This window comes from Rhamphochromis longiceps, linkage group LG9 (assembly GCF_057381845.1).
Source record: "Rhamphochromis longiceps isolate RC_006_pf linkage group LG9, R_longiceps_female_GT1.1, whole genome shotgun sequence".
Taxonomy (NCBI): Eukaryota; Metazoa; Chordata; class Actinopteri; order Cichliformes; family Cichlidae; genus Rhamphochromis; species Rhamphochromis longiceps.
In genome coordinates, this window is record NC_140565.1 from 17,380,700 (window position 1) to 17,400,403 (window position 19,704).

The 19,704-nt window shown below is 41.9% G+C and overlaps 2 protein-coding genes across 2 annotated transcripts; one reads left to right on the forward strand and one right to left on the reverse strand.

The window, feature by feature from the left end:
* Nucleotides 1-204: 204 nt before the first annotated feature.
* Nucleotides 205-3,971, forward strand: pdia4 (protein disulfide isomerase family A, member 4). The gene is made up of 10 exons (XM_085418552.1): nucleotides 205-515; nucleotides 777-951; nucleotides 1,130-1,335; nucleotides 1,419-1,557; nucleotides 1,646-1,851; nucleotides 1,961-2,119; nucleotides 2,264-2,415; nucleotides 2,661-2,817; nucleotides 2,935-3,168; nucleotides 3,281-3,971. The coding sequence occupies exons 1-10, from the start codon at nucleotides 440-442 to the stop codon at nucleotides 3,694-3,696; spliced, it is 1,920 nt and encodes a 639-aa protein (XP_085274678.1). The 5' UTR covers nucleotides 205-439; the 3' UTR covers nucleotides 3,697-3,971.
* Nucleotides 3,972-4,051: 80 nt separating this feature from the next.
* Nucleotides 4,052-18,002, reverse strand: LOC146662107 (alanine aminotransferase 2-like). Its single transcript, XM_085418553.1, has 12 exons — nucleotides 17,884-18,002; nucleotides 17,609-17,797; nucleotides 12,076-12,165; nucleotides 11,400-11,508; nucleotides 11,122-11,255; nucleotides 10,490-10,733; nucleotides 10,208-10,287; nucleotides 9,859-9,995; nucleotides 9,189-9,363; nucleotides 7,313-7,468; nucleotides 7,115-7,227; nucleotides 4,052-4,542 (listed from the first exon to the last, which is right to left on the reverse strand). The coding sequence occupies exons 2-12, from the start codon at nucleotides 17,753-17,755 to the stop codon at nucleotides 4,452-4,454; spliced, it is 1,476 nt and encodes a 491-aa protein (XP_085274679.1). The 5' UTR covers nucleotides 17,756-17,797; nucleotides 17,884-18,002; the 3' UTR covers nucleotides 4,052-4,451.
* Between the last annotated feature and the right edge of the window lie 1,702 nt (nucleotides 18,003-19,704).

Consider the following 19,704-nt stretch of genomic DNA (forward strand, 5'->3'; position numbering starts at 1 on the left):
ACATAAAAAATACTTTTAAAATTATGAAACTAAACAAACAAACGCTTTGAAAAACTTTGCCGTGAGCCAGAAAAGAGTAAACAAAAGCATCCAATAGTATCTGTCAACGTTTCAGCCTCAGGAATTGAGTGGCGACGTGTGATTGGAGGACAGTCGATGATGGCGTCCAATCACGACGTGGCAAGTCAGACAAGTTCCAGTACAGGGGAGGAGGAGGGGGTGGTGAACTGTGTGCTTTCTGAAGGGCTAGTTTGTATGAAAGGTATGCTAAAGGTTGGTGGGGCCACACATCAGTATTGATCCGGGCGGCTGGTCTGTGCAGCCCGCAGTGTTTTTGATGACATTCATCAGCCTTTTTTATTAGCTAAGTTAATTAGCCGGCTACTCGTGATCGAGCAGCAACAACGATTGACGCGGGGCCGTATCATCTGTGGACACAATGAAGAAGCTTGCTCTGCTGCTAATTGTGCTGCTTGGCGTTGCACATTTCGCGACTGTCAGCAGATGTGAAGAGGGTGAGTGTGGGCATTTGTACAACCCTGCAGCTGAACTATTTATTGAAGTAAGAAGGTCGGTTTATTGTGTTAAAATTAACGAGCTAATTAGTGTAGTTGTGTTAGCTTGCCAGCTAACAGGACCGCTAATGTCAACACACTTGAATAAATGCACTTTAGGGTCTTCACTGAATGCACGCAAGAAATGAATCCAGGCTGTAGTGGATCTGACACGGACTGAAATCAGTGTGTGCTCTGTTTGCTTGCTTATTTGGTGTTTAGATGTTGAAGAAAGCAAAGAGGAGACTGATGAAGAGGACAGTGACGATGAAGAGGATGATGAAGACGACGATACAGAGGTGAAAGAAGAGAACGGGGTGCTGGTGCTCACCGACAACAACTTCGACACCTTCATAGAGGGCAAAGACACGGTCTTGGTGGAGTTTTACGCTCCATGGTAAGTTGGATGTGCCAAACTACTGAAATCCTTATGAGTCTGAGTGAGTTGGAGAAACAGAAGAAGCTCTGATTGTTTTCAAACTGTAACCAATGAGCCATGCAAACTTTACAGCGTGCCTCTTCCTGTCTACATCCTGTTGCATTATCTCTGTCCCTTTGTTTTTGGTATACTTTAGGTGCGGTCACTGCAAGCAGTTTGCCCCAGAATATGAAAAAATTGCCCAGACGCTCAAGGAGAATGACCCTCCTATACCTGTAGCCAAAGTGGATGCGACAGTGGCCAGTGGTCTGGGGAGCAGGTTCGATGTGTCTGGGTATCCCACCATAAAGATCCTTAAAAACGGGGAGCCTGTGGACTATGACGGAGAGCGGACAGAGAAGGGTAAGAGTGGTTCGTCCAGTCTGAGCATCATTTTGTTAAACAAATGAAGCACCGGCATGGCTAATTTTATCAGTTTCCTGCAGCCATTGTGGAGCGTGTTAAAGAGGTGGCTCAACCAGATTGGAAGCCCCCTCCTGAAGCCACACTGGTGCTGACCAAAGACAACTTTGATGACACTGTAAATAACGCAGACATCATCCTGGTGGAGTTCTACGCCCCATGGTGAGTCAGTTATGAAGTACTGGTTAGATGCCATAAACTGTAGATGGTCTCTGAGGGGGGGAAGTAATAAACTAATTATCACCTCCAGGTGTGGACACTGTAAGCGTCTGGCTCCAGAGTATGAGAAGGCGGCCAAGGAACTGAGCCAGTGCACTCCTCCCATCCCTCTGGCCAAGGTGGACGCCACAGTGGAAAGCGAGCTCGCCTCACGCTTCGGGGTCACCGGCTATCCTACTCTGAAGATCTTCAGGAAGGGCAAGGTGTTTGAATACAACGGACCCAGAGAAAAAAATGGTAGGTCACAAAATGTGTAGTATGTATACTGCGGTTTGACACAGCATGTACATTTGGCTTCTTTTCATCCTCTAACAAAGCTGATCCATGTCTTCCACCTTCTCCATAGGGATTGTTGACTATATGAGTGAGCAGGCTGGGCCGCCCTCCAAGCAGGTACAGGCAGCGAAACAGATCCAGGAGCTCATCAAAGATGGCGATGATGCTGTCATAGTCGGAGTGTTTTCCAGCGAGCAGGATGCAGCCTATGACATCTACGTTGAAGCTTGTAAGTAATTCCATAAAAATAGCGTACAGTTTTTTGTTTTTTTTCCCCTCTCCTCTGGGTTTTGATATCACTCATCTTCAGTTCTCTGGAGTTCTTTGGGATTTGCATATGTATTAACTGTATTCACTGCTGTTTGGCTTGCAGGTAACTCGCTAAGGGAGGACTTCACTTTCCGTCACTCCTTCAGTGCCGAAGTGGCCAAACTGCTCAAAGTTTCTCCCGGTCACGTCGTTATTGTCCAGCCTGAAAAATTCCGCTCCAAGCACGAGCCATCGTCTCGCACGTTTTCAGTCAAGGTGGAGTCTTTTACTTCCAACAGATTGTTGTGACTGATTTGAATTTTGTTTCAGTGTGTATGAAACTCATCAGCATTGCAAATGGCTGTGCTTTCGTTCAGTCACCGTTGGTGCATAAATGCACTGCATTGCCTAGCAGCAGCTATCGTTTTGATTGTTGCACTACTGTGATCTGCAAATGTCAGCAGTGCTGCGTTGGGGGGGGGAAAACATTTGACATCAACACGTTCTTCTTCATAACACAGGACTCGACGGTGGTGTCTGACGTGCAAGAGTTCTTCAAAAAACATGTAATTCCTCTTGTGGGACACAGAAAACCAAGCAACGATGCTAAACGCTACACGAAAAGACCCCTGGTGGTTGTGTATTATGGCGTTGACTTCAGCTTTGACTACAGAAAAGGCGAGTAGGGTGGAGGAGTCATCTGCTTACACTTGCAACTACTGTGAATAGCAGCAACATTCATGTGGGAGGAGTTCTGTGCTGTAACACATACGCCTTGTCTCCTTTCACTTTCAGCTACGCAGTTCTGGAGGGGCAAGGTGCTCGATGTAGCCAAAGACTTCCCAGAGTATACATTTGCTATCGCTGATGAGGAGGATTATGCGGAAGAGCTGAAGGGCCTGGGCCTGAGTGAGAGCGGAGAGGAAGTGAATGTGGGAATTCTGGCAGATGGAGGCAAAAAATATGCGATGGAGCCCGAGGAGTTTGACTCGGAAGTGCTGAGAGATTTTGTCGTGGCTTTTAAGAAAGGCAAGTGCTAAAAATCTGTGTGGGGTTTTTGCATGAAGGACTTAACTTGTTCATTTAGAGTTTGTATTGACAGATGTGTAAATTTCACTAAAACTCTAAATTTTGTCCACAGGAAAGCTCAAACCCATCATCAAGTCCCAGCCGGTGCCAAAGAACAACAAAGGACCTGTTAATGTGGTTGTAGGAAAAACTTTTGACGATATCGTCATGGATACCCAGAAGGACGTCCTGATCGAGTTTTACGCCCCCTGGTGCGGCCACTGCAAGAAATTAGAGCCTGATTATTTGGCTCTGGGCAAAAAGTACAAGGGTGAGAAAAACCTAGTGATTGCCAAGATGGACGCCACAGCCAACGACGTACCCAACGACAGCTACAAAGTGGAAGGCTTCCCCACGATATATTTCGCCCCGAGCAACAAGAAGCAGAGCCCCATCAAATTCGAAGGTGGTGACAGAACAGTAGAAGGGTTCAGTAAGTTCTTGGAGGAGCATGCCACAAAGCTATCACAGAAGAGAGACGAACTTTGAACTTCCTCTGAGAAGTAGCAAAGAACTCTTACGGTGCTTGTGCAGAGTTTCAGAGGATGCTGACAAAACCTCTGGGAAGGTGAAGGGAATGCAGTAATTAAACAAAAATGGTGTTACTGATTTGCTGCGATGGTTTCTTTTCAATCATCCTTTTAGTTTGTGTTCATTCCAAGATTCAGGTTTCTTGTTTCTGAAAGCATGTAAGCACCGTTCAAGATTAATCCTTTTTAAATAAAACTGAAAATGCTGGCACATTTGCAGGCCAGCGCTGAGAAGTGGCTCTTTGTGTTTGTTTAATGGATAAAAGTCATGCCAGAGAATGTGTTGCAAATATAGGAACAGGCACTGCACGCAGTTTCAGAAAACAAGTGTTTGGTTTTAATTACATTTAAGAACAATTAAAACAATTACTAATACAATTGGCTACATTCTGAGACATGTGAACAGCCCAGAGAGTACGCCTCAACGTGGCAGGGGCATAAAACAACGGTTAGTTAATCAAGTAATCCCTTAAAATGAATTGGCAGGAGAGGGATGCACCAGCAGAGTAAGAAACTGCAGAGACAATCAGTACTATCATCAGTTTGAACATTAAAAACCTGCAGGGCAATACTTTAAGAAAGTGCATCATGTAGTAAAACTTATTGACATCATCTTCATGTGCTGTACGAACATGAACGGGGCTTCTGCCTCAGTCACGTAAAGGTACTTAATGATACTGGCACTGAACAGTTGGTTCTTGAGATGTGGGACCATTAAGAAAACTCTTGTGTGAAGCGCAACTGGAACTCCCGGATCTTCTGCAGTACCACCTTCAGCTTCTCAGTTGGCGGCAGGATGGTCATTCTGGACGGAGAAAAGGTGGGTTCAGATTAATGATAAAGGTATCGGTAGAGGTGCTGTAAAACTGGAAATCAGATTTACGTAATAGAAGGACGGTGCAAACAATCAGGCTTTATCCAATACAGCTTTTTGTTTTTGGATCAAGGAGTATTTGTTAAATACTGTTGGCCACCAGTGCTACCCCTCAGCCTCCTAGTAGAGGTGCAGGTGTAGTATGCATTTGAAAATCCTAGTTCACGTTCATCTTCAGTTATCATGTTCAGAAACCTTGTGTCCACACTGCCTGCCCTGCCTGTGTGGCAGGGTGAGGATAACACCTCATCAGCTTCATACAGCTGAGAGGTAAAAACTGCAATGAATTACGCTTTTTTTTCAACATGTTTTACAAACTACATTATTTTATTTTGACTAGTTTGTTTTCATATAAATGCACACTTTGCTTAGACTTAAACCTGTGTGACTGTAAACTGACACAAGGTGTCACCGCTGAGCCATAAATTAGTAAGGTAAAACTTTCTCCATAGTTAAATCAAAATGTTTACATTATGAACTGACTGAGCAGGTACTGACTAGTTAGCTGCAGATTCGGATTGAGTTTCAGAGTGCCAGCTGCCTCTGTGCAGCACAACTGAAATTCACAGTTAGATGAGTGATAAGCTTATGAGGCACGTGTCACCGCACGCACAAGTGAGCCACAAAGTGAACAGGATCACAAACTCTCCTGAAGTCATGAAGTGTGTGTGTTTGATATTGTAAGATAGAGAAGTTTAACTTCTCAAACTTCAGGATGGAAGGGAGACAAATAGAAGAGCAGCAGGGCAAAGGAGTAATAAAACCCAAACTTAGGTGTATTTAGATTCAGACAATTCAGCATAATGTTAGTGCAGGGCAGTAGGAGAGTTGAAAAGTTCATATTTAAAGAAAACTGTTCATGTCACAAGAGAACTTGTGATCGAGTGGAATTGGATTTGGGGATAAGCAGAGGGTGTTAGTGGGAGCACATATGCAAACAAGATGGAAATACTGGCACAGAAAGAAACGTAATGCAACATCAGAATAAACAGATATAAGTGGTCTCATGTCTCATTCTCTCTTGTTGGTGAATATATATCAATATGACTTAAAAATTAATGCAAAGTGAAATGTCCTTTTGTTTTAGTTTACACCTGAAAAGTTTCAACTCTGAATGTGGACAGCAGGGGGCGGTAGTTACGTTTGACTAGTACAAAAATTACCTCCTAATCACTTTACCTTGACCTTGATGAAAAAATGTCATGATGTCAAGGAAAGGTGTAAAATTGATAAGAAATTTGATAAGTGCGTAGAGAATGAAACCGCATTAAAACACAACCGAATCAAACTAGACTAACGTCACACTGGGTGCTGTGGGGTTTAAACCAATCCACACGTTTTTACCCCACCGATTTAGTTAGGTCATATAAATGAGAACTGATGAAAATTACTACTTCATTACAAAGGTTGGAATTTTTTAGAAAAACAAAGACATAGGGTCAGTATTCTGAGAGTACTTTAAGTTATCTAATAAAATATCAGTATCTGGTGTCCCTGTATTGATACAATATTGCCACACAAAATATCACCGCTGCATCAATTTCCCCCCCTCACCCCTAGTTTATACAGTGGAAAGGTTTGCAATAACGCAGAGCTTCTCTGCATTAACCCTGAACACCACCTCAGTCTCAGCCAACGGGACCTCACACAGAGCCCGGGAATTTGTATCAGAGACTTTGTCCTTTCATGAAAACCACTGATTCCTTTTCAGCCTCTGCTTGAACTACATTGCTGTTTTCACAAAGAAACACATACTTAAGGCCTGCGTTTACACTGTGTTATTTTGGTCCGACTCCCTCCTTCACTGGGTCTGCTGGCTTTTGAGCCACAAATCTGCTCTGCTCTGGGCACAATGCTGGTTATTATTGAAATGAACTGGCTGTGTATGTAAATTAGTACACCGTTAGTAGATGATCCTGTGATTGCGGCATCAAGCTAATTTGCCTCGCTTAGTAAATGTCCCTCATAGCCAAACAATGAAATAAATCTAAATAAATAAATAAAGTGTATTATTATTTTTTTAAGTTTTACTGCTGCAGAGTGTAAATAACTCCTCATCAACTCCTTTTCTAGGATTTCTATGACTGAAAATTCCCTCCATCTAGCTCTTATCCCATATTTTTTTTATTAATTCATGATCATTCAAAAGACCCCCCCCCCCCACCCCAGAAATGAACGTAAATCATACAGACACACTTTAATTATTATTGCTCACAAGTTAGATTTAAAGAGCTTACACAAATCTACATTTTTTATGCAGGGCAACAAACTGACAAGAAGGAGATTTAGTAGTTCAACTGTGGGTTTAACAGGCTTGTGTTTTTCATAATATATCAGTATTTTGTGCTACAGAAGATAATAAAGGAAACACTGGAGCTCTTTTGCTCAGATAATTCCAACAGCTCTTCCATCCATATACTTCCAGGTCACTTCTCTCACTTTGAAATCTTTCTAAGCAAAAACTATTTGAACATACTCAGCGTGTGAATTTAGCCATACTGACCTGAAGTGGTAGGTTCCCTCTCTCTGACCAAAGCCACTTCCTGGTACCAGGCAGATTCCCTCCTCATCTAACAGCCTCATACAATAGAACATGTCTGGAACCAGGCCCAACTCCTGCACACACACACACCTTATTTATAAGCAAAATTGCCTGCACACAAGAGTAACTCAAGGGATGCAGTGGGTGTATCGAGCAGACCTTGGCTTTGTCAATGGCCTTCTGAGGTAGAGTGATGCGAGGGAAGGTGTACATGGCTCCCTGGACTGGGTTACAGGTGATACCAGGCACTGTGTTGAAGATCTGCTCTGTTAGCCGGGCCTTCTCGGCCAGAGCTGATAGCACTGCCGTCCGCTCCTGGAGGGAAAACAAAAGGTAAAACTGTCAGCATTATATGAGTGAAAGCCGTTTAAAATAAAATACAATGCTACTATGTCAGCCCATGTTCACATGATACTATGTACTGTTTTAACTTTGGCGTTCATTTGCCAGGTTTTGGTGAAGTACCAACTATGATTATTTTGTATTCTGCATAAAATAGTAAGGAAAGATACTGGGTAGACAAAAACATGTATATCTGGTTTCAATGTGTAATTCAGGACGTAGGCTTTGAATCTAACACAAACAATCGTTTGTTTACCAGCCCCATTGTGGCCAATGGTGGCATACCTGTATGTAGCCATCCATTCACTACACAATAATTGAAGATCAGACTTTCCCACAGCTAAAACTCGCAGCTACACACTGCAACAACAAAGACAACTGAAGGTTTGCACTAGCTATGAGCACATTAATGATGATCAAGCTGTCTTTCAAGTCCTCACTGAACACATCGAGTTAATTACTCACAAAGCAGGCTGGAAAAACCAACCTAAGAGAACCTCTGTGACATTGACTTCTCTAAAAGCTACTCGGAGTCAGGTGTACCAAGTAAGGAGATTAGATTGGAAGTGTGAGTTGCAGTAGAGGCCTTCCTAGCAAATAAAGCAACTCAAAGTGTGGTTGTGAAAGTCTGTGCCTAAGAAAGACCAGTGTGAACCGAACCTTGATTACAACAAGGTTTAAAGCATTACAGATCTCCGAAAGTTAGAAAACGGTTACAAAAGCCTTCGCAAACACCTGGGTGTAATGTTCACTTTATATTTTTACGAACTGCATACAAGGAAGGTAATTCAAGACTGCTGCTAATCTCCCAGAAAAGGGTACTGAAAGATCACGCCAAGAGCACAGAGCGCAGTCTTGAAATGGGCGAAAACATAACTAAGTGTAATTCAAAAAAAGGTATGAAGCAATTTCTGCACCTTGCTAGAAGACAACAGACTAAATAAAATGTCAATGGACAACATGAAAGAAACTACTGCTTTTCAAAAATAATGAGTTTTCAAAATATAATATTAATGTTCTATAAAACTTTTAGACAGCAAACACATCACACTAACACCAAAAGTTCATCTTAACTCTGGATCATGAAGCATGGAGCAGAATGGTTACAGGACATTTTGCTATCTCAGAACATGAATCCCTTGGACTCACTGATGAAACAATAAAAATTTTTTACAGGCGCCTCTCGGGGCAGTAGTCCATGACACATCCAAGGGTTATGTAATGCATAAAGACAGTAACCAAAAGTCCAACATAAGTAAATCAACAACAGTGGAAAATAATTGAAAAAGATGGAGCAGCTGAGACGAAGTAATCAGAACAGGGCAGCTCAATCCGGACACCACAAATACTGATGTAATAGCAGGAGTGTTTTTTAAGGAATGATTCAAAAACCTTTCTCATCATTGTTTAAGTCTCACAAACAGCTAAAGAGAACATCTGTGGGAGTTACCAGTTTGCATACTTGTTTAGTCAGATTGTGGTCATCTATAATTGAGACTTAATGAAGACCAGACCACAATGAGTAGAAATCCAGAAGATGTGAAACAAAACAGCTCTGATTGTATGTTCAAATTTCAAAACCTGATCTGACCGAGTGCCACCTGAGAACTTTATCAAACCTAACACAGCTTTTGTGTGTAGATTAGGTGAGGCGATGTTTGCACTAGTTAATTCTGTTTGCATACACTCAGACCTTCATAAAAGTGGCATAAGAGGGCTCATCAGGCTGTGGGGGGTTCACCACGAGATCCAGTAGGGCCTGTCCGGGGACTGGTGGACACAGACGCACAGACACTAGTTTTATGAGTTGGGCTTTCACTTCAGGGTCCAAGTTGATGACCTCCATGTATCCTCCACGGAATCCACACCTAGAAAACAAACAGAGACAAGAAAGGTAAAGTTTGCTCTAACTGAAGGAGATGTACACGTCAACAAGGATTAACAACTCCAAGGACCATTTTCAGCTGCCCTGTGGGGTTTTCGTGCTTGTTTATTGGTTTTAGTTGAGGTGCATTACCAATAAGCATCTGTAAAACTCAACCATAAACCCCCAATGAAAACGTGAAGTAATTATGTTGAGTAAAATGCAGCTGAAATATATAAAATCAAAGGTTTATTTATTCAAACAATGAATCATTAAGAGAATATGCTTTGTATAACCAGAAAAGCAATCAAGTCAATTTCACTTAATTAGATACTAATAAATGTAAAATTTTACATTGTGTATATGTAACAAAATTCTTTTTTTTTAGTGTATTTTAATCTTGTTTACTGCTTCCACTCATATTTACTGGCTTTCACTTTATTTTCTTTATATTTATGGCGTGTGCATGTGTGTGGCTGTATCTGTGTGAGATACTCACTCTCCCATGTAACATTTGGAGGTGGAGTGGAACGAAGCCATTTCCACTGTGTTTGAGTACTCCGGTCCCATCTCAAACAGAACTTTCTTAAAAGAGTGAAACTGGCAGCCCTCTGCGTATACATTATCCTGGTAGACCTAAAAAAATAAAATAAACATGGCTTTATTAACATTAATAACACTTCATTATATTATAAACATCAAAGACATTTTTCTCACACCCTTTTGGTGTATATGATAAAATATTAGCAAAGTAAAAGAAACAACTGCTGCAGTGCAGTAAGTTTGAAAGAAACCTTTAAAGCGTAAAAGTTTGCACTCGGACACAAAACAGAATGTGAAATACGTACTTCATCGGCCATGAGGAAGAGATGTTCCTCTTTAGCAAATCGGATCACATCTTCGATGCACTGCCTGCTCTGGACCTGACCTGTCACACAGGGCAGAGAGTTTGATAATTAGGAGAAGTGTGTGAAGACAGAGAGAATAAACTAAATGTCTTTGAAGTCTTAACTGTCCAAGATCAAATATTATTGTTAACTAGGTTTGGTTTTGGTCCACACATACACAACAAGACTCTAAAACATCAGCAGCTTCTTAACGTCACATGGAGAAACTGCAAAGAGGTGTACCAGTGGGGTTTCCGGGGTTGATGATGCAGAGGACACGAGGATTGCAGTGCTCCCTCGCGGCACTGAGCGCTCTCCTGAGCTCTGTGATGTTCAGACTCCAACAGTTGTCTTCGTCCAGGTAGTAATTTATCTGGACAGCGCCCAGGTCTGCCAGGGCAGCTGAGTACAGAGGGTACTGGGGGATGGAGATCATCACTCCTGTTCGGTCACGACCCTCCCCACACACCAGCAACTTCAATATGGTCTTGGATTGGAAGGTGTAAAGAGAAAAAGGGGGAGAGTGGAGTGTTGTTATTATGGAGACTATGTATGGACTGTTGGGTTGATTGTGTACATTAAAAAGAAGAGTACAAACAATCAATTTTGTTGGGAGACAAACTTTAACACCTACATAGAAACATATTGGGGAAAAACAAGTTTCATACTGCAGGATCTTTAGTGCAGGAGTTAGGGTATTTTAAGGTCATTCAGCAGCCTGATTGGGTTGCAAAAAAGTGAGACAGACAAAGGTCTGTGGGTGGAGTAGTATTAGAGATGTACAAAGTACAGATAAGTATATATTTAACAAAAGCTGACTAAAGCACCTGTCCTCAGTTGCCATTTGTACAGCAGCAAAGTGAGTCAGCACATACCACAATGGCATCGCTGGCCCCAGTGGAGAGGTAGATGTTGTCGGGGTTGGAGGGGATGCCACCGTCTCTTTTCTCGATGTAGCGCGCCACATCCTGACGGATGCACTCGATCCCCTGGCTAGCACTGTAGGCCCCTAATGATATGACAATGAACTTTGTTTAACAAGTAATATATTTAGTTGACCAGTTTACACAGAGATCAGACTGTCCAAATTAATGATTGATAAGCAGACTGGGACAGAGAATGTGGTTGGTGTAGTGAGGGGGAGTTGTCTAACCTATACTGTGGCCTCCGCAGGCCTCAAGAATGCGCCGTGCTCTTTGCTTGGCATCCTCAGGAAACTTGCTATCTTCCAACAGTGCTGGATAAGAGCAGAGAGCCAAGACCTGAGAGGAAAAGAACAAAAATCACTACATGTCCCACAACTGTGACCACTGTGACTTATTCAATCTGTAATTATTTGCAAAGTTAAGCATTTATTGTTCATGTTTTTTAATTTTAAATCCAATATCAAAAGTTACACTAAAATGCCACCATTAAGCTTCTATTTGAGTACTTTTATCTTAGTGCTGAAAGTACTGTGTATATGACATAGACATCTATGGCTTTTGGGCATCTGGGGGAAACCCAGAGGCCCAAGAAGAACATGGAAGCTTCATATGGTTTAAACTGAGAACCTTCTTGCTGTGAGGTGACAGTGCTAGCCACTGCACCACCATGCTACACCAGTTTCATAATATATGACCTAAATTGCAAGACTAACAAGGAGCTGGCCACTAAATATTTCTTCGGCGGGAATGTGTTGCTTCAACATTATTTCATATGTGGCTTTAGGGTTGTTTTGGGTTTTCTGTCATACAGTTTTGTTTCCTTCTGTAATTATGAGTCCGTCCTACTTAGCAAAAACACAAGCATTAACAGATTGTAAGCTTTAACCAAGAGAGTGGTCTAACCTGTCTGAAAAATGTAATTGGTTTCTGACCCATAGCGTGGGCGTCACCTATGTTGGCCTTGATGACTTCTGTGAAAGGTTTCTTCGCTCCCTGGAACAAAACAGAGAAAGGTACCTGATATCAGTGACTGAACAAAGTGTGAAAAAAAAAAATGTTTGCAATGTTAATTCTAGGAACATATGCTCACCAAACAAGTTTGGACGTGTAAAAAAGGAGTAAGTGAGGAGGAAACAAGTGAGCAAAGGTAAAGCAGAAACGTTACTGTTTTCCCTGTCTTTTTCTCCGTTCCTTCTTTTGACATCCAACATCAATCATGGTTAAAATGATTATGGTTATTACATCATAACTGACATCTGGAGAAGAGCAGATGAGAAGCATACCCGGCATAAGAGACTCTTTGTAGGGAGAGATTAAAACAAAGACTCATAGGAAGCAGGATTGAGAATTGCAAAGTAACTCCAAGAGGTACATCACAAATCACCTTTGCTGTGCTCCTAATCTGAGCAACCTCAGGTTATAGCTTACAAGCATATAACTGATTACTACACATAAAATCTCAAACTACTAAATAATAAAGTCTGTATGAGAACGGGATCACCATTTCAACACGATCACAAGAGAAGGTTTTCTTTCTGACAAGCATATACATGACAGACATTTAGGCTACCTTCACACTGCAGGTCTTAATGCTCAATTCCAATTTTTTTGATCAAATCCGATTTTTTTGTCTGCTTGTTCGCACTACAAATAAAATGCCTCCCTAGTGTGAACGCTCAAAGCGGCCGACATGCCCAAAAGAAGACGTCACACACAATGCGCTCTGTTTAGACCCAGAGCAAACAATATTGTTTGACTGATGGCCCTTAATATAAAGACTTCGGACTTTACGTTTCCCAATTTTTGCTTTAAGTAATGTAAATAACCTAATAATTATCCTTATTGCTGTTTTAGAGAGGAGCTGTGCTTCAAAGGATAGTTGCAGGTTTCTGTCAGAATCTGCAGATTATACAGTACAAATAAAATGTTCACGTTGTCTTCCCAACAGTTTCACTGACATCTACACTGGATGGCCAGGAAGCATTCGCGATGTCTTCTCCGGCGCTGATAATTGGCGTCTGTCTTGTGTCAGTGACGTAAAAGACGGATTTAATGTGACGTGACCGTTCAAACAGCAGTCGCTTTCTAAAACATCAGATATGTATCGGATTCAGTACCACATACGAAAGTGACCCAGATCGGATTTGAAAATATCGGATTTGTGCCATTCACACTGTCATACCATGATCGGATATGGGTCAAAAAAATCGGATTTGATGCGCTTTCGCCTGCAGTGTGAACGTAGCCTTAGTCACCAGTCCTGAGCGCTAGCATTTCTTTGCCCTTTAAGCACTGGTATTGTCATGTAATCCTTTAAAGCAATAAAAGCTTGTACTTGCTGACACCATAAGAGTAGAAAGCAAGCCAAGCATGAATTATGTTTTTTTTATGTTTACTTCCACCCAAGCATGTTTAACAGAGCCACGGGTTCAAATGTACAGGCTACACTTGTCTCAGGAGCTGTAAGAATACATGTAATCATTAATGAACACACTAATGTCATGGAATTTACAACTGCAGTTAAAGTCAGTCACCTTGTTCTTCGATATTATTAGGCTTATCTTCTTTTTTCATGTGCAATGTTTGCTTTTGGTTACGGTTTTAGCTGCAGTGCCTTTAACTTTTAAGCAGTGTTGTATTTTTCATTTTCCCTATTTGGTTTGCTCTTCTTTTGAAAATTTTGAGGTTATCGGGAGTCAGATCATGGTGGCAGCAGACCAAGAAGGATATTCTAGAGGCCCTTACCCCTAGCAACACTTTCCATTTGCTCCTGGGGGATTCTGAGGCATTCCCAGGCCTGATGAGATAATCTCTCAAATCAGAAGTCCTTGTATTCATCTCACATAGAGCTTTTTGTCCCCTCATAAACCTCACATGGATCTTCTCACCATTAGAAGTTTTTGTTTTACAAAGGCTCTGGTACAGACTGTAGTTTGGGCTGCAGCGCAAAAGTGCTGGCCTGGAAGGGCACAGTCCTGCTGCCAGGGCTACCAGACACACAAAAACGTCATTTGCTATTGTTGATGTTGGGGTTTCACTCACAAATTGCAGGCTGAATCCAATTATAAGACACTCTTGAGTCCTCTTCATTTCATTCCTCTATTTATCCAAACCATTTTCTGCTTCTGTCCACCTCATTGTCCACCTTCATTTTATTTGAACCCTTCCTCGTCAACTATTTCACCTAACCAAATTATGCACACGCTGGTCTGGAGCCCATTTGTCTATTTACTGATCACAACATGCACCACCCTTTGCTGTTAATTAGAGGAGGACATGTGATAACAGATGTCCTCTGTTACTTTGGACAGCCTGGGCCAGTCATAAAACTAAAGTGAAAACTGTACTAAGCCTTCACTGAAGGTTTGTCTGAAATACAATTAGAAAACTGCAAATCCCCAGTTTGTATTGCATTGTGATATAAACACAACTACATAGTACATCCACACTTCACTCAAAGGGGGAAGTGGTATATCCTTTTTCATAACTGTGGGTAAGAGGCAGGGTACATCCAGTCACCAAACCATCAAGAGAGACAACCACACATTCTCATTTGACGCCTATAGCCAATTTAGAAATCCATTTAACCTGAGAAGCATTTGTTTGGACTATGGGAGGAAGTCATGCAAGCACAGAGTGAACATGCAGTACACAAAAAGGCCCCAGCGTACCAGGAGGCTCAGCCCAGGAATGTTCTTGTCGTGAGGCGACAGTATCCGTGCACTGCTGTGTGGCCATTTAACTTTACCAAACACTTCCACAAGTGGCCTTTAATTAGCATTTCAGGCAAGGATACAACATTTTATTATCTAGTAATACAATAAAAAAAACAACAACACAAAGAACATAAAAAGAAAAAAATCCACAGAGCAGTTCCAGAAGTACATCGGAGCTTACTGCACCCTGTTTATGTAAACTGTCTTTGTGGTTCTGAAATTCAGGACATGCTGTTCTCATTCTACTGGCTCGCACCAATTCTTGCACCTCCCAAAAAATCTTGGGAACTTGTTTTGTTTTCTGCAGAACTGCAGCCACTGTCTATTCTGAAACCTGCCTCAGATGGGTTCTACACGGCTTTTCCTATATGTAATTCCTTACCTCAAGAGATTTTGGACTTTCACCAGTGAAAGGCTTCAGGTTTGAACATATTAACCATTTATAAGATAATTAAGACAAAACAGAAGATTTCTGTTAACCAAAATTACCAAAAGGATAATTTTAATCTATGAAAATGATTGGGCATTGTTTTTATCATGATGAAATAATGTTACGTTTCACTACATTTCTAAATAGCTACAGAAAGAAAACAAAAATTGCTGGTAAACTCAACCCAACATTCATTTTGGGTCTTATTTACTTCTTAACATTCACCAAAATAAGTGGACTATATTGTGGTAATATACACCTTACCTTACTGTAGTTTAAGTTGTCCTTTGGGTTAAACAACTACATACACACAACAAACAAACTGCTGTTTACATTATTCTTGCCATGATTCACTGTGCTCTACATGACAAAACAGCAAGCAACCTGCCTCTAAGTTCAACTGAAAGTATTTTCCTTGAAACCAAGTCACTATTAGTCATTTTTGTGTCCTTGAATAATATCAAGAGCAAGCTTTCAAATGTCCTTTGAGTTAGGATTTTGTCAGATAAGAGCTTGATTGGAATCTAAGTAACGGGATGCAGCACTTTTCCTTTTTAGCCCCCATTCTCGAGCAACAAAGAAACTGCTGTTCTCCGGGTAGAATAGGAGCCAGTTGGTTCCCCGGCTCGCTGCTCCGTTTCTCCTGCTCAGTCAGCACCAGGTGAATATTACGCAGACCAGACCTGCAGACCAGGCCAAGAAAGCCTGTGGGACAACAGGCCTGACAGTCATCGTGAATGTTATTTCACTTACAACAGCTGTAGTTTGGACTCTTTGTTCTCTATGCTTAACTGTGCTAGAGTAACTGGAACATGGTTCATTCAAGCTATAACTAAGGCAAAGTGGAAAATAACCTTGTTGCTTTAATCATGTGGTTTATCAAAGTAAATTTTACTGAAATGCACTCTATGTTCATTTCAGTAAAAGAAAATTAAAGAACTGTTTACAGTAATAGATGGGCTCTTTTCCCCCGTTCTACTGGTGTATTGTCACCCTTTTATTATGACAGGAAGTGAAGAACTGCCAGAAGCTTAGGTTCATGCTTGAATTAGCACTGTGGGCACTGTTCTGCCAGATGTCTGGGTCATTATCACACAGACGCACACACGCATAATATCTGCTGAGTTGTCAGTAAGTGTTCCAGTTAAAAGATTTGACAGGAAGCTCACCAATAGATGACGAGTCAACTTTGTCATGACTTCTGGGGAAAGTTTTTTTTTGCAGGATTTGCTTTGGCTTCAATAAGCAAAGAAGAACAATTTGACAACCAGAGAAGTGAGGCCACATTTCACCAGAACTGGGGGGGGGGCTGCTTGTTATAAGGCTCCTTGCACAGAAAGGCCTCTGAGGCTGCTGGGCCTCACAGCTGCAGCTCAGTTCAATGAAACCTCTCCCCCGCGTGCAGAAGGGAGGTGGGTAAACCCAGAAAGAAACAAAGGAGGACAGAGAGTGCACCCTCTCCTCTTATGTAATAACCCTTTGTATTATACACATCCTTTTGGATCCTTTGGCCGCCCCTGGCAAGATGAGAGCAAAGTGTACTCAAAGAAGGCCAGAGCCGTCCCCGCAGGCTCATCACGTGTCTCGTGAAGAGGACATAACTGCAGAGCCGAGGGTTGCGTTACAGCTTTCAAAAGACAGCTTGTTCAGCCTAGCTGTACTTCCTAAGGGGAGCACAGTAAATCAATATTGCCCTGTTGAATGTAAGACGAGCAGAGGGCGACAAGCTCATCGTGGCGCATGCAAACATTTTGAATGCTGACCTGCCCTGAATGTCCTGCTTCCACTCCCTGAGCCAGTCAGCAAAAGTCAAGCATCTCATGCACAAAGCCTGCCCTGAATTATTATTTTGTAACTGTATCAGGAGGAAACAGAGTCGAAAAATTACACTTTTTACTTACTGAGTGCCAAAATCTAATATGAGGCAATCTTAATAATTTCTGGGCTTATATATAATGGGGGTATTTCCAACAGGTGTGACCTATGACTGTGTAGAGTTAGATTCCAGCTGTTTAATAGTTTCAACAGCTGGGTATGTACATAACTGCATAACCGTGTCTTCCCCTTGGCTAAAACAAACAAAAACAACAACAAACAATTAAAAAAACACGGGAAATATGATTTAACACTTAAAAAAAAACCACGTTAGAACCCGCACTTTAAAGCACATAGCTTTAAATTAACAAGCCATTCTTTTGAAACCCAATTCCCTCCTGAGTGCCACCTCAGCGATACTCTTAACTCAGTTCGCGCTTTTCTCCTGCTTTGTCCAACTTTGGCTCCACTTTACCTCCTTCAGCTCCTTCTCTATCTGCACCGCCCGCTGGACGATGGGTCCGCGGACCGCGTACTCCACCCGCTTAACGTTGGGGTTCATGCTGTCCAAAGTCAGCACCCTGCCCCGGTGCGAGACCCCGTTCACTGCCTGCTGGGACATGTTTGTTATGTCACGAGCGCACCGTTGAAGCTGAAGCGTTATCTAAAAGATGAAAAAGAAAGAAAAGAAGTTCAGCAATTAGACGCTCCTAGCTGCACGGGGAGCAGATAAAGTATATCAGCAGTTACCAGTTGTTCAGCGGTGATATTGTCAGAAAAGTTTCCGTGTTTGCTTTCCCTTCAAGCCCCTTTCCTTTAAGCTTCAACTGACACACGAGCCTCTGCACCCTGGGTGTTTGTATTCCCCCCCCCCCCCCCCCCCCCGGGCCGCCCCGTGCTGCCCCGCCTTCGCGCGCTGTCGTTTGCGATTGGCTGGATTTTCCTAACCGTGACTGACGTCAGCGTCTAACGCTGCTGACTGGCGCCGTGTCATACTGCAAATTTTGTTATCGATCCGATACCAAGTGAATATGGTGCAGGTCCTGCCGATACCAATACCAATACTTTTAACCTATAAAGGCAGCTTATGTAGGGGAGTGACAGTGTGTTGTGTGGCAGTGACATTTTAATGATTACAAAGTTTTTGTGATTTCCACTTTCCACAAAAATTGGTTATTTAAAAAAATATTTTTTGAGACTGAGCTTGCAAAGAAAAGCGTCTGGACTTCTTTAAGTTGCTTGAAGACGTTTCACCTCTCATCCGAGAAGCTTCTTCAGTTCTAAGGTCAAATGGTGGGGAGTCCCAGATTTAAACCTAGTGGGAGTAACCCCCCACAGAGGGACAAAGGACCCCCTGATGAGCCAAGGTGTGAAAATGGGTGTGGGTTCCAATCAGCCAGGTTTTCAGTTGAGCTCATTGTGAAACCTGGCCCCCCACCTTATCATTATGATATCATGCGAAAGCAACTTAAAGAAGTCCAGACCCTTTTCTTTGCAAGCTCATTTGACTAAGATGACCTGGATGACTGAGAACCTTCACAGACATTTTTTGAGACTCTAAATCGCTTTGGGTTAGTGTTTGCTATGTATATAGGTTAAAGACTATACAGTCAGCACAAAAAGGCTAATAAATGTTTCACAATGCATGTTTGAGCTCTATTTTTCCATTTAAACAAATAATTTATTTAAGAAAATTTAATGGGCAACATACTGTATTGGAGAATAGAAGCAAAGTATCGATCCTATTCTCCAAAAGTTGATTCTGTTCATCTGGACATAGTGTTTTGTGGGAGAAACGTTTCATCACTCATCCAGGTGACTTCTTCAGTCTCAGCTGACTGCAGGTTTCCCCAATCTTATAAATGGTACATTGCATAATGACTGAAACTAGCCCACTGAAGGAACAATGGGCTGGGAGGTCCAGTTTTGTGGGAGAAATGTTTCTCCCACAAAACGCTACCTCCAGATGAACAGAATCAACTTTTGGAGATTTACTTACCTGGATGACAGCATGCATCAAGATATCGATCCTATTGCGTCAGTATCAATCCAATACCGATGCCAGCGTTGGCATCAGCTTCAGCTGCCTTTTGCTTCCATGTTTTTACAGTTATTCTTAATTGTTATGCATCGGGAAGTATTTCTTTAAAATTAAAGCATGAAATCATAAATAAGTAAGTAGCATTTAACGTTGTTAGCAAGCAGCGGCTAATTTACGTTAAGAGACAATGTTAGCCTATGCAAGTCCGAACCAATGTTGGCCACCTAAATAACAGTGACGAAAAAATGGAAAGAGTGCACAAAGTACAGCCCAAGTTCTTTAATAAGGAGATTTTTCTTCCTTTCTTTGTCCTGCTTGAGAGTGTGGCTTGTCCAGTAGAAGAAGGCGTTTGGAAGATGTTAGTTTGCTAGTTTTATTGGCTTTTCATGAAGACAAGCAGCACAGCTCAAAAGAAAGAAAAAGCACTAAAGGTTAAGTCAAGGTCAAAGTTCCCACATTAAAGCGGTTTTCTTTTCTTTTTTAAAAAAAAACAAAACAAAACAAAACTGAACTGTATAATTAGAAAAGAG

Bases quoted from the DNA above. Each gene is read 5' to 3' on its own strand.
- LOC146662107 (XM_085418553.1), bottom strand. From the start codon at position 17,755: ATGTCCCAGCAGGCAGTGAACGGGGTCTCGCACCGGGGCAGGGTGCTG. The intron at 11,256-11,399 runs GTTAGACAACTC...TCATATCATTAG, and splicing joins CTGCGGAGGCCACAGTATAG to GGGCCTACAGTGCTAGCCAG. The intron at 10,288-10,489 runs GTACACCTCTTT...CCTGTGTGACAG, and splicing joins CAACCCCGGAAACCCCACTG to GTCAGGTCCAGAGCAGGCAG.
- pdia4 (XM_085418552.1), top strand. From the start codon at position 440: ATGAAGAAGCTTGCTCTGCTGCTAATTGTGCTGCTTGGCGTTGCACAT. The intron at 1,336-1,418 runs GTAAGAGTGGTT...AGTTTCCTGCAG, and splicing joins CGGAGAGCGGACAGAGAAGG to CCATTGTGGAGCGTGTTAAA. The intron at 1,852-1,960 runs GTAGGTCACAAA...CCTTCTCCATAG, and splicing joins CGGACCCAGAGAAAAAAATG to GGATTGTTGACTATATGAGT.